General features: G+C 48.4%; 1 protein-coding gene across 3 annotated transcripts in view; it reads left to right on the forward strand.

The window, feature by feature from the left end:
- The window catches only part of TGFB2 (transforming growth factor beta 2), a 72,473-nt gene that overhangs the window by 40,584 nt on the left and 19,774 nt on the right, over positions 1 to 12,115 (forward strand). For all 3 annotated transcript variants that reach the window (XM_011366127.2, XM_011366129.2, XM_011366128.2), the window contains one exon: positions 5,861 to 6,024. In XM_011366127.2, coding sequence (XP_011364429.1) covers positions 5,861 to 6,024 — 164 coding nt within the window. The remainder of the gene's footprint in view (positions 1 to 5,860; positions 6,025 to 12,115) is intronic.

The following is a 12,115-nucleotide window of genomic DNA, read 5'->3' on the forward strand; positions in this document are numbered from 1 at the left end:
TGGGAAGGGAAGCCTGGCCAAGTTCACTGTGGTTAGACCACAATCTGAGGCAAACGTTATTGGACCTCAGGATGAAACAGAATCACATTGGGTTCACCCAGTAGGTGAATGGAGCCAGGTAATGAGCACATTAATAAGCTCCCCCAGGTGAGGCTGACGTAGGCGGTGAGTGGCAATCATGTAGCATAGGAGTCAGCGGAGAAAACGGTTTTCGAGGGCTCATCCATGGGGAGCATCAAAATGAGAATGATGTAAACGCAGAGCTGTAACTGAGCTGGTGGCGATCTAGCCCAGCCTCCCCCGAGACTCAGGACGACACCCCACTGCATCTCTCAGGACAAGATGTGTCTCGCAATGACACGAATTCTTCCAGTGAAGCGAGGGCTCCCAGCACTGAAGAACAAGGCATTCCTTTTTTTTTTTTTTTTTAAAAAAAGCTCTTTATATATTGAGGCAAAATGGCACTCCCTGGCTCTATGGGAAATGAGAAATTTCCATATGAAGTATTTGAAATCTCTGAAGGGATCTGATGTCTCTGAGTCACCTCTTCTTCAAGCTAAGTAATACCCTTTGCTCCAAATGAGGGGTTCTCTGTCGTGCCTGTGCATGGGACTCATTTGAGGAGTGTAGAAAAGTCTCCTCCAGTCCAATGAAACTGACTCTCAGGACTGGGTCCCAGTGTCGATATTTTGAAAGTTCTTCAGTCTGAGAAAGGTGAAAGGGATTAAGAAGTCCAAACTGCTAGCCATAAAAATAGTCACAGGGATGTAAAGTACAGCATAGGGCAGAAAGTCAATAATATGGTGATAGCTATGCATAGTGCCAGGTGGGCACTAGACCTATCGGGGTGATCATTTTGTAAGGTATATAAATGTCTAATCACTATGACGTACCCCTGCAACTAATGTAATATTGAATATCGACTGTAATTGAAAAATAAGTTTAAAAAACATATAGACATTTCACAAAAAAAAAAGCCCTCCGGGTTGAAAAAAGCAAGCCAAGGAAAACAATCAGGCAAAACAAGGGGAAATTTAATTTTCCAATAAAAAAACCTTAAGGCCGCAAATTCCTTCCCTCCGCCGAACCCTTTTTTTTCCTATGTAAAATGCCTGATCGAAATTTTACGTGTTCTTTTTTTCTTTTTTTCTAATCATTTAAGAATATTTATTGAGCTACGACTATGTTCTTTGTATTTGCCTAGAGATTTTGGCTACTTCGTTTACCGAAACAGACAAATCCCTCTCAGGAGTTTACATTCTAGCAGCAGGACACAGACAATAATAAATAAGAGGCTAATTAAATAACCACTTTTGTGGTATGTTAGAAGGTGATCAATGCTTTCGAAACATAAAATTGTATACCACATGCCCCTATATCTTTCTGTCTTTCTTCGTGGATTTCTTCTCCTGTCTTTTATTTTAGTGGTTCTCAAACTTTAGGGTGTGTAAGATTCGACCAAGGAGTTAGATGAAATGGAGACCCTTGGGCCCTGCCTCGCGCCCACGCTTCGAGAGCTCCAGTGACATAAGATGCATAGGTCCTGTCTAGTAACAGGAGCCTGGGCTACCGGGTAAGCCTCTTGCAACTTTTCCCATAGGAGGGAGATGAGCTTGTATTTAAAGTTTAAGGTACGTGGAGAGGGCTGAGCGGGAAGGCAAACGAGACCTCCAGGCCTCTAATAATTCCTTTTATACCCGCACTTTCTGCCTTTCAGTGTGAACTACTGACCTTCTGCCTTAACCTGGAGGTTCGCTGGGAACACTGAGACCAGCGCCCAGTTTCCCTTGGGGGTTCTGGTCAGTGCTGCCTCCAAGAAAGTTGCTGTCGATGCTAAAGTCTCTTTCTTCTCGTTCCCCGGCCTCTACCTATGGGCTTGTTATGTGAAGTGGCACTGGTCTGACCAGCTAGGCATCAACCGCATCTTTAGCCCAGTGGTTGTCACACTTCGATGGCGCATCAGATTCCCCCGGATGATTTGCATTTGTCACAGGTTCCCAGGTGAGGCAGACGCTGGGAGTTTGGGATCACGCTTCGAGAACCACTGCTTTAGCAAAAGACAACAAGAGATCCTGGACCCGAGCTTCCAGCGTCTGTCACACTTTCTTTTCTGCCACTTCTGTGGTGTCACCAACCTAGTAGGGAATAAACAACCGATGGGTGGTTGAAACCTTGCCCCTCTGGGCATCCTCGGGGGATTTCTTTCAGGCCCCACACCCACGTTCTCTGTCAGAGTTCCTCACATACTGCTGATGTAAGACTTCTCTTACGAACAGTGTTTGTTCGTTGCTGACTTTTTAAAAAAATTTTGCTAATATGAGCATCCTAGTAGGAGGTGGAATCTCTTGATACAGGAATTGTTTGGGGGATAGTAGAATTCTCTTGTCACCCTTTCTGCTGGGGAGGGCTTGGTAAAGCAGGAAGCATTACAGGATGGGGGCAGGGAGTCTGAGAAAGTATTGGTGACTATAATCTCTCTCTGCAGGGGACAGGAATTAGAGTATATAGAGTTGTGTATCAACTGTTCAAGGTGCTTACAGAGGTTGGAAATAATATACAGTGAGCTAACAAGTTATTTGGAACATATAAGTCAACATGTAATGCTTAGAAGGTAACTCATGATTAAGTGCTATAATCAGGCTTTCTGTATGCTGCGACTTTGTGAGTAAATAACGAGTTAAATTTCCTCATTTCCCTGCCTCTGTCCATTCCCCTAAGTTTGATTCAGCGGGGATTTGTGGCCGGGGTGGAGGTGAGAGGAACACCATTATTTGATGACATTCTGGAATCTTCTATGTGTAAGATTTTCCCTGAGAGGAAGGCACAAGGCAGAACATGGGGAGAGGAGCAGAGTCAGCCTGGTGGTCTGAATCGGTCCAAAGGGTGGAAGGAAAATCAATTCGATTGAACCAAAAAAAGTGGGTCAGAAATTGAGAGGAAGAGAGCCAGCCAGGATGTGAGTGCGGGTAAGTCAGCCAAGGTCAAGCACAAGTACCTGACCACCTGGCGATGAACTAGGAACTGGGATGGGAATTCCAGAGGCCTTGAGGGAGAACTCCCGTTCTCTCTAAATGAGTTCTTGGAGCAGGCGGAGGAAAATGCTCCGTCCTTCCAAGGTGCAGTGGGCGGATCGGGCTGCACAAGCCATTCCATACCGATCCTGCCTCTCTGGCGCCCGGAGCCCGGAGCCCGGGAGCAAGCCCGCCGCGTCCGGCTGGGTGTAGAGGGCCTGCTTTTGGTTCTCCCCACACCAGGCATCCAAAAGCTTTTACGAGGCGAGGGCAGGGTCACAGACTAGGCTGGAGCAATTTGCTCTGATGTTTTTTTCCCCTCCAATGCAGGCACATTTGGCAAATCGCTCAAGTTCCTCAGCTGGGTAGGGGGACTGGTGACCCATAGCAGATTGATGGCAGGGAACAGCTGGGCCCAACCCTTGGAAGCGGCGGTCAGGTCTTCAGCCAGCGGTCCTTATGGAACGAGCTGGAGCAGGGGTGTGTGGCAGGCAGCCGCTTCCTCCTGGCCCTGCTCACTTCACTGGGGCTGCGGGGACAAAGCAGAGTGGCTGCTGGGGGCTGCGCAGCCTCGTTGCACCTGCTGCATTAACTGCTTCTGCTCATAAAACAAGAACCCAAACTGCAGATTTGTGTTATCAGGCAGCTGACATAGATAACAGCCAAATGGTTGTGACGGCTGTTGGGGGGAGGGCTGCTTGCTAACGAGTGGAGAAGCAGAAGGCACTTCACCAGCAAGCTGCTCCTGTAAATATTTGCAAACGCCCCTTCAAAGCTCGAAAGCCTACGACAGGATCATTGGATGATTTGCTTAGAAGAAGAAACAAAATTGACCTCGTGGTCTGCATCAGCCGTAGAAAGAAAGTGTGTGTATGGGCAGAAAACCAGAAAGGGGAGAAAAATGGCTCAAAGTTTAATAAACACAAAAGAGAATAAAAATAAATCTCAAGAGCCCTTATTTACACACTCGATGGAAGGATAAGGTCGGGGCGGGTGGGTGTGAAAGATGGCGTTCGGGAAGCAGAGCGGGCCTCTGAAAGGGAAAAGCAAATTAGACGTTTTCGCTTCTTAATGGCAGGAAACACACCGAATGAGCTTTGTTCTTCCAGAATGCTCTTCAGAGCACGTTTGCATCTTCTGCTGTCTAATGGGGAGGCCGTGGAAGGATGAATGCAGTCTTTAGGATGAATGCAGTCGTGGAAGGTTCTAGACGGTTTGCAAGACCAGAGAGCATGGCCCCAGCCTTGCCCAGGTTTTTCTGCCTGGGCGTCTGGCCTGTTTTCAGCTGAGCTGGTCAGGCATGATCCAGCCCACCAATCACCCGGGCTGGGCGCGTGCAGGCGAAAGATTATTTTCTTAGCAGCTACTTCGTCAAGTGGCCATGCTAGGGGGCTCCCGAATCCTCCTGCCTGTGCGCGTTGGCCAACTTGAACACTGTCCACCTACTATATAGTGCTAAATCTCGGTGTGTTCTTTGCATTTTTAGTGTAATCATCAGGGCATGGACTTCTCAAGAAATCATGAAAGGTATTTATTTCTATTTTAAGATCGGCAAGATGGCTCATTTATTTAAAAAGAAGTTAGTCTTGTCAATAGCCAGACACCTGAGTCTTTCAAGGCTCCCGTTGATGAAAACTATGCAAACAGTGGCTATTTGGCGAGCTCCGTGTGTGCAGAGCCCTGTCTTAGGTATGTGGGGAAAAAGAAAAACTTGGCAAACACAGTCTCTCCCCTCGAGATTCTTAAAATTCCACGGGGGGAGGGGGGAACAAACAAACATCATGCAGAGGTAATAAAAATATTTGTCAGTGGCCGTAAACAACCGTGAGCAGTTTTGTTGTCATAAAGCTCTATCGTGACATGGATGCATTCTGGAATAATGAAGGAGAGTTTTCAGGAGGGGACCGTGGACACATCTGAACCAAGCGGCTTGCCCAGTGTAGGTGCTCAGTAAATGAGGGTGGTACAGGGTGTCTGGGGGTGGAATTAGGACCCGCTTTGCCTCATCCTCAGGGACCCTGCAAAGGCAGTGACGGATTACTACCAAAGAACAGCAGAGCTCTCAAGCAATTCTTGAGCTTGACATTGCTCGTCGTTGTGCTCGCTCTCCAGATATTTTACGTGGCTCAGAATTGCAGGAATTGGGGCCGATTCTTCCTCTTCATTCGGCAGGATTGCCTCCTACCAATGGACATTATCCTGAGTAAAAGATTTTAAGACCGGACCTGGGTTAGCCAGTCTATTGGTATAGCTTTTTTCTTTTTTCTTTTTTTTTAATTCACGATTCCTCACCCTCACTTAACCAGAGGGTGTATTTGGTCACATGCGTGTGAAAACCAAACTGTCAAAGCCAAAAATAGATGCAGTATGTGAACCTGGAGAGGGTAGAACATTTGGGTTCCAAACCTTCAAGGAAAAAAAATACATGGGCGAACTGCTTGCCGTTACGAGCTGTTTTCTTGGCACGTGTGATTAAAGTGTATGCGATTCCGACAGCTCTCTCCAGGCATCAGCTGTCACGAGCGTGTTCCAGTTCATAGCCGTCCAGGATTTTCCACTTCTGTGTCAACTTTCAACAGATAGGGTTAAGTGCATGCCCGCAAACAGAGTTGGAAGTGGTTGGTTGGTTAACGTCTATTAATCTACTACTCCTGTAACCAAATGCACATGCTCGTTTATTTATTTTCCTCTGGTTAAATTGTTGATGGTATTAAATTGGCCACTGAAAACAAAATCAGTCGGTAGGTATCTTCCTGATGGTCTCTCGAGACTGTCTCATGCTGAAAGTCTTTTTCTTGGGAGAACGATGGATTTCTGTCATCTTCACTGACTGCCCTCACTTTTTACAGATACCATCCCGCCCACTTTCTACAGACCCTACTTCAGGATTGTCCGATTCGACGTCTCAGCGATGGAGAAAAATGCTTCTAATTTGGTGAAAGCGGAGTTTAGAGTCTTTCGTTTACAGAACCCCAAAGCCAGGGTGGCCGAACAACGCATCGAGCTGTACCAGGTAACTGTCGCGTGGGTCCTTTGAACGGACCGTCGGCCTGAAGTCTTGGGGTAAAAGTCTTTCCACCTCTCAGATTTTCTGAGCTGATGTAAACCATTCTATCTATGGCCCTCGTTCGTTATTCCTCCTACAGCGAGACCTCATTCCTCCATCGCTCGGAGAGGAAGAACCTTTAGGATGAAGGGTTGGTGCTCTGAGCGCACGTTTTCAGTGGCGTAAAGCCGTTGGTGGGCTTCAGTCCGGAAGCCCAGCCCCTGAGCTGGAAAGGCAGATAATCTAGGCCCAGTTCCACCGTCAGGAGAGAAGCCAGCTGACCTTCCTTTCCTCATCCGATGGCGTCATCCGTGTCTGCTCTTTGATCTGCCTTCCCAGCATCTTCTCTCTCCCTCCTTTTTCTTCGTTTGCCTTCCTCTTTGCTCCCTGTTTTTTCTTCATGGACCTCTTCCTGTTCTGTCTGCTCCCTCTAGCCCACCCCACGTCCCCACTCATGCACGCACACCCTTTGTCCACCCCATTTTCATTACTTGAGGCAGCCCTGTCATCTCTCTCATTTCCCTAAGTACGGTTACTGCGTCGTTGTGTCAAAAGGTGATGATGATGCTGATGATGCTGATGATGCTGATGCGGATGTGCCAAGTGACTGAGGTTGCGGAGATGTTCTTAAAAGCTCGTGACTGCAGTAGAGTCTAAAGGCAACAGCATCAGCATCACCTAGGAGCTGCGAGAAACGCAGACTCTCAGGCCTCACCCCAGACCCACATTTTTAACAAGATCGCCGGGTGACTCTGGAAGCCGGGAGACTGGTGAGGGAGCAGGAGCGTAAACGGGCAACTTAGATGCGTCACAGTGTCACATGACCAACCTGTGCAAGCACAGAGGACAGAGGTGAAAAGATTTCACCAGGGCGTTGATATTTGGGTGGGGCCTGGAGAAGTGTCTGTCAGGACAGGATGAAGGATGGGCATTCTTGGTGGAAGGAGCAGTTTGTGCAAAGACAGGGTCTCGAAGGGGCCGGTCGAGAGCACCAGACAGACGATGCTCCGTGCCTGAGGGCGAGGAGATGCTGCGGGGAGGCTGCCCTCCAGGAAGAGCGTGGAGAGGCCGGATAAGCAGGACTGGCCCCGAGTGCGCCAGTGTCAAGCAGTAGGCGTGCGTGACAGTGTGACTAGAAGGTGGCTGACCTTAGACAGAGAGGAGCCGACGTTGTGTGTGTGAACCTCCCGCTGTCCTGGGTTCTAAACCTTTGGACATTTTGATAATTTGGATAAGAGTTTCCTTTGTATGTATGATGAAAACGGGGAATTATCATACACACGAATGTCGTAGATGAGATCTCAGAGAATAAGTTTAAAGATTTTAAAACGGTTTTCAAAGACCGCTTTACGGGCGTGCTCATGAAAAATAATTCTCACTTATTAAAATGAGTCCCCGAGGACCTCTCTGTGGTGGCCTTCAAATCTTAACACGTGTTCTGAGAGCACCTGGAGCGTCACAGTAACCGGCAGGCCCACCACTGCCGCCTGCCACCAGGTGGAGTGTCAGGTAGAGTCGGCTTCCTGTGTGCTAGACCGTCTGCCAGGGACCCCCCAGGAGTCGGGTCCTCACAGCCACCCTGTGATGTTTGCATCGTGAGATCTTATTTTTTCCAGAGACATAATTGACATATAACGTTCTATTAGTTTAAGGCGCACAACATAATGATTTGATAAAGGTACATATTGCGAAATGCTTATTTACTGCGTTAGGTTAGCATCTGTCACCTCACATTGTTACACATTTTTTTTTTTTTTTTTTTGCCTTGTGGTGAGAACTTTTAAGATCTTCTCTCTGAGCAACTTTCAAATATACGACATAGGATTGTGAACTATAGTCACCATGGGCCACGTGACACCCCCCAGGACTTACGTATCTAATAACTGGGAGTTTGGACTTTCTGACACCCTCGACCCAGTTAAAGTCTTCTTTCTACTCCTGTTTCCGTTTCCCATTTTACAGAGAAAGACACTGAGTCACAGAGAAATTAAGTCACTTGGCCAAGGTCACACAGCTTGGAGTCCCAAGCTGCCCACTTCTCAGCAGACACGGTGCTGTTCGTAGCAAATCTTTCCCTTTCTCTTTGCCTCAATATCAGCCAGAACAGACGAAAAATGAGAGAAACTAGGCCGGCCAGAGGGTGGAGTGATACTTGGAGAGAAAGCAAAGATTCGGTTCTCTGGGGAAAAAAAATACGAGATCAAAGGTAGCCAGCTACGTTTCAAGGTGATTTAAAAAAAATGAAAACAAAAATCATGATTACATGTCCTTTTATTCTTTTCTTTTCTTTCTTTTCTTTTCAATTAAATCACTCTGACATGCCTCTCTGTGTGGACGACAGCGTCACGCACTGTCCTCTCTGGCCTTACCTTCAATTTACGTGGCCCCAGTGAATCGAAGGCAGGATCTCTTAGGTTTTGTCACCTGTGACATAAGTTGCTGCATCACTTATTCTTTGGCCCCTGACCCTCTGTTCTGAGGACTGGCCTTTGATGGCAGGATTAAAATGGCTCGTCTTCGTCCCAAAGGCCTTCTTATCTCCGGGAGGGGCTATGTCCCCTGAGGATGGCAAGTCGAGGACCTTACTGAGTTCTTAGCATCCGTGTACCTCCTCAGAGGTCACTGCAGCCCTGGCTGCCCACAGGTACAAGCAACAAGACCCGCCCAGGTTGCAGTCCTCAAGATAGCAGCTTACTGTACGGAGTAGGTGAGTGTGAGTTTGCTCAAGATAGCAGCTTACTGTACGGAGTAGGTGAGTGTGTGTTTGCTCACGGTCGCTGAACACAGGCATCAAGAAGGAGGCGGTTTTAGGGGAAAAAATGAGGAAGAGTGACAACTTCTTATCTGTCTGGAGCTCAGCTATGGGGTAACCTAACCTCCTGAGACACACCCAAGGTACAGGAAATAAGTCAGGTCGATCCCTGAATACCCTCATGTAGGCGCACAGCACAAATACAGCCGGCTTACCAGAAAGGCAGCCCTCGGCCCTCTATCCGCCCATCACTAAGGCTGGTCCTCTCTAGGACCACAGGAAACTAGAAGCACCGAATTCCCCGGGGAGGGGGCTGGAGGAAGACACTGATGTGAGCAGACAACCTTCAGACGACAGAGAGTTTTGCCGATGCAGCTCAGTGATGCTGGGCTGTTGTGGACAATTCTCCTGAATGTCCCTGTTGATCGTTAACTCACTTTTTATCTCTGCGGCATCCTACCTGGCCCCTGACATCTGCCTGTGGCCTCTCTGACTTTCCACTCGTTTTCAGCAGCGTTTTGGAAGTCTTTGTACCTTCAGTAAATAAACTACCTCTTCTAGCCCCAGGACAGAAATCAATACACGTGATAAAAGCCTCGAATTATGAGGATGAAGCTAAATTATTTTCAGGAAACTGAATACTTGCAATAAAATTTTAGAGAGTTTGATACCCCAAACTGCTGAAATATTATTTTGGAAAAACAAGAACAAAAACAAAAACCTTGATGCTTAAATGGGCAGATCTTTAGCTATTTGGAGCGCTCAACTATTCAGAAGAATAAGTCTCTGAACGTTCTAGACGGCCTCTGATGACTGTATTGCTTAGCAGACAGTTGGCCTCCTACTCCGCAGAGGAAGAAAGGTAGCTTGACTATGAATAGGTTCTCAGGGCGTTCAGGTGGTTGTATGGATGATTCATTAGGATTCCTCAGGAAATAGATTTTAAGCAAGGGGTGAATGTGTGTGTGTTTGGGGTCGGGGAGAGAGCGCACACACACGTGCAAGTTCACATGGAGGCTCATACACTCCCTCAAGTATGAAAGCCGCCAGGGCGCTTTTCCAAAGACTGCTCATGGTCCCTTCCCTGGAGATTCTGGTTCTCCCTGGAGAGGAAAGTAATCGCCTCTGGACGGATGTGGTCTGAGAAAGCCCGCCTCGTGATTTGGATGTGATCGTTCTCCATTGTCCATTGAGAATCACCGATTTAAGGCATATCCCAAGCTTTTGGGGTCATTTCGTCCTCTAAAATATAGAAGTACACCTTCTAGAGTCGGAACACCAGGCCAGAAGGTGCTGACACAGCATTCGTGAGTGAGCTCAGAGTCTGCCTCGTCCAGAGCTGCGTGTCTGCTGCTCCTCCTCGCCTGGGAGAATTACGGCGCCCGAGCTGCCGTGGAGGTCACGTTAGCTTCACGAGGGGACTCGGGGTTCTCACCACTTTCCCCTCTCCGCAGAATAGGCTGCCAGAACTTTGAAGAACGGCAGTCATGTAAAACCTTCCCGTCCTTCTGCCATCTCTGACTGCTGTTACGTTCACAGGCCCTAAATAGCCTGCACTGCTGTGATCATGGCATGACTTCAAACATATGCCGATGTCGGAGGAAATATGGGAGGGATGAAGACCTCTGGGAGGTGAAGGGAAAAGGAGAGAGAGAAAAAGATGCAAGAAGAACTTTTTCAAATAGGAACGACACCTGCTTTTTTCAAGCTTTACCAAAGGCAGCCTTTATTGAAACATATTCGAATGACACTTCGGCGCTCTAAGAATACCTTCCAATCTGCAATATTTACTGTAGCTCCCGGCCCGTGTGGAAATTTGAATATAGCTTTCTTCGATTAAGCCGCTCCTGTATTGAGGATTAAAAGCATGCTCAGTTATGAGAGAGAGGGAACAGCCAGGGAGAATCTCCTTCAGACTGAGTATCAGTGACATGAGCAAGAACACACACCCGCTTGGAGTCAGGCAAGTCCCCCGTTTTACAAGGGAAGAAATGAGGCCCCGAGAAATTAATAATGTGTTCGAGGACACCCACGACCCCTTGACCCATGGGACCACCAAAGACTACTCACATTGAAACGTGCCGACCTCAGAGGGCCTCGGAGCGTTTCGATATTTCTGGCTTCCTCTCCCCAGCCTGTATCCTCTCACGGGGAATTTTCATTTCAAACTTTGCCCCACTGAGGATAAGAGGATTTGTACCTTTGTCATAATCTGTTCACCGGATAACAAACTACCCCCAAATTTCATGGTCTCAAATAGCAATCGTTTTATTACATCTCATGATCCTACCCGCATCTCAGAAACTCGGGCAGGGCTTGGCTAGACTGTCTTTTTCCATGTGGCTTTGACTGGGGTTACTCGGTGGCTTTCAGGTGGCATCTCTGGTCCAGAGATCTATGACGATTTCGCTCATGGCCTTGGAGCTTGGATGGCGTGACTGCAGGGCCGGGCTCAGCTGAGCCCCTCCCCGGCCCCAGCTCATCTCAGGGTGTCCCCCGGGGTCTTCCCAGAATGCAGCCTGGCTTATTATAAGAGGCGCAGGTGACCAGATGTCTAAGGCAGAAGCTACCATTCCTCTTAGAGACTCGGGCCCAGGACCAGCAAGGTGTCGCTTCCACCTCATTCCACGGATCCGATGAGCTACAGGCCCCGATCCCAAGGGAAAGGCAATAGGCCCCATCTCACGCTGGAAGGGCTGACAGGTGGAAGCCGTCCTCAGGCCGCTGCACTCACCCGCTGTGTGGATCGCTCGGCAAACTCTGAGTGACTGTCTCCTAGCGTCAATGCCATAAGCTGTGCCCCGTCCGGGGACAAATCAGACTCGGCCACCGTCTTCCAGTGGCTCACTGTCTGGTGGCGGAACAGACTTGCAAACGGTGTCCCAGCTGTATGGTCTTCCCACCAGTCAAAATATACCCAGGGTCCTCTTTGAGCAAAAGCTGGAGAATCCGGAGAAAAGCCTCAGAACTCATTCCTTTGAGGGAGCTGTGGGAATTTGGGGACAGCCCGCCATCTTGGTAGCCCTCCTTGGGTGGGTGGGCACCTAATTCCAAGGGCCCGAGCCATCTGCCTGAATCAACAGATTCCTTTGAGCCCAGAAATATTTGTAGCAGGCATGTCCGATAGGAGCAGGTTTAGTTCATTCGTAGGCGGGGCATTTGTCTTTTGTTTCTCGCTGAATCGTGTTTCACTGTGAGCGCTGACATCCTGGGATCTGAGGACCACGTCTGTGCCGTCTGTTCACCCTGAATGCGGCAGCACGGTGAAGTGTTCAGTAGCATCGACATCGTGACTCTAAATGTTCT

Source organism: Pteropus vampyrus, unplaced genomic scaffold, assembly GCF_000151845.1.
Source record: "Pteropus vampyrus isolate Shadow unplaced genomic scaffold, Pvam_2.0 Scaffold121, whole genome shotgun sequence".
Lineage (NCBI taxonomy): Eukaryota > Metazoa > Chordata > Mammalia > Chiroptera > Pteropodidae > Pteropus > Pteropus vampyrus.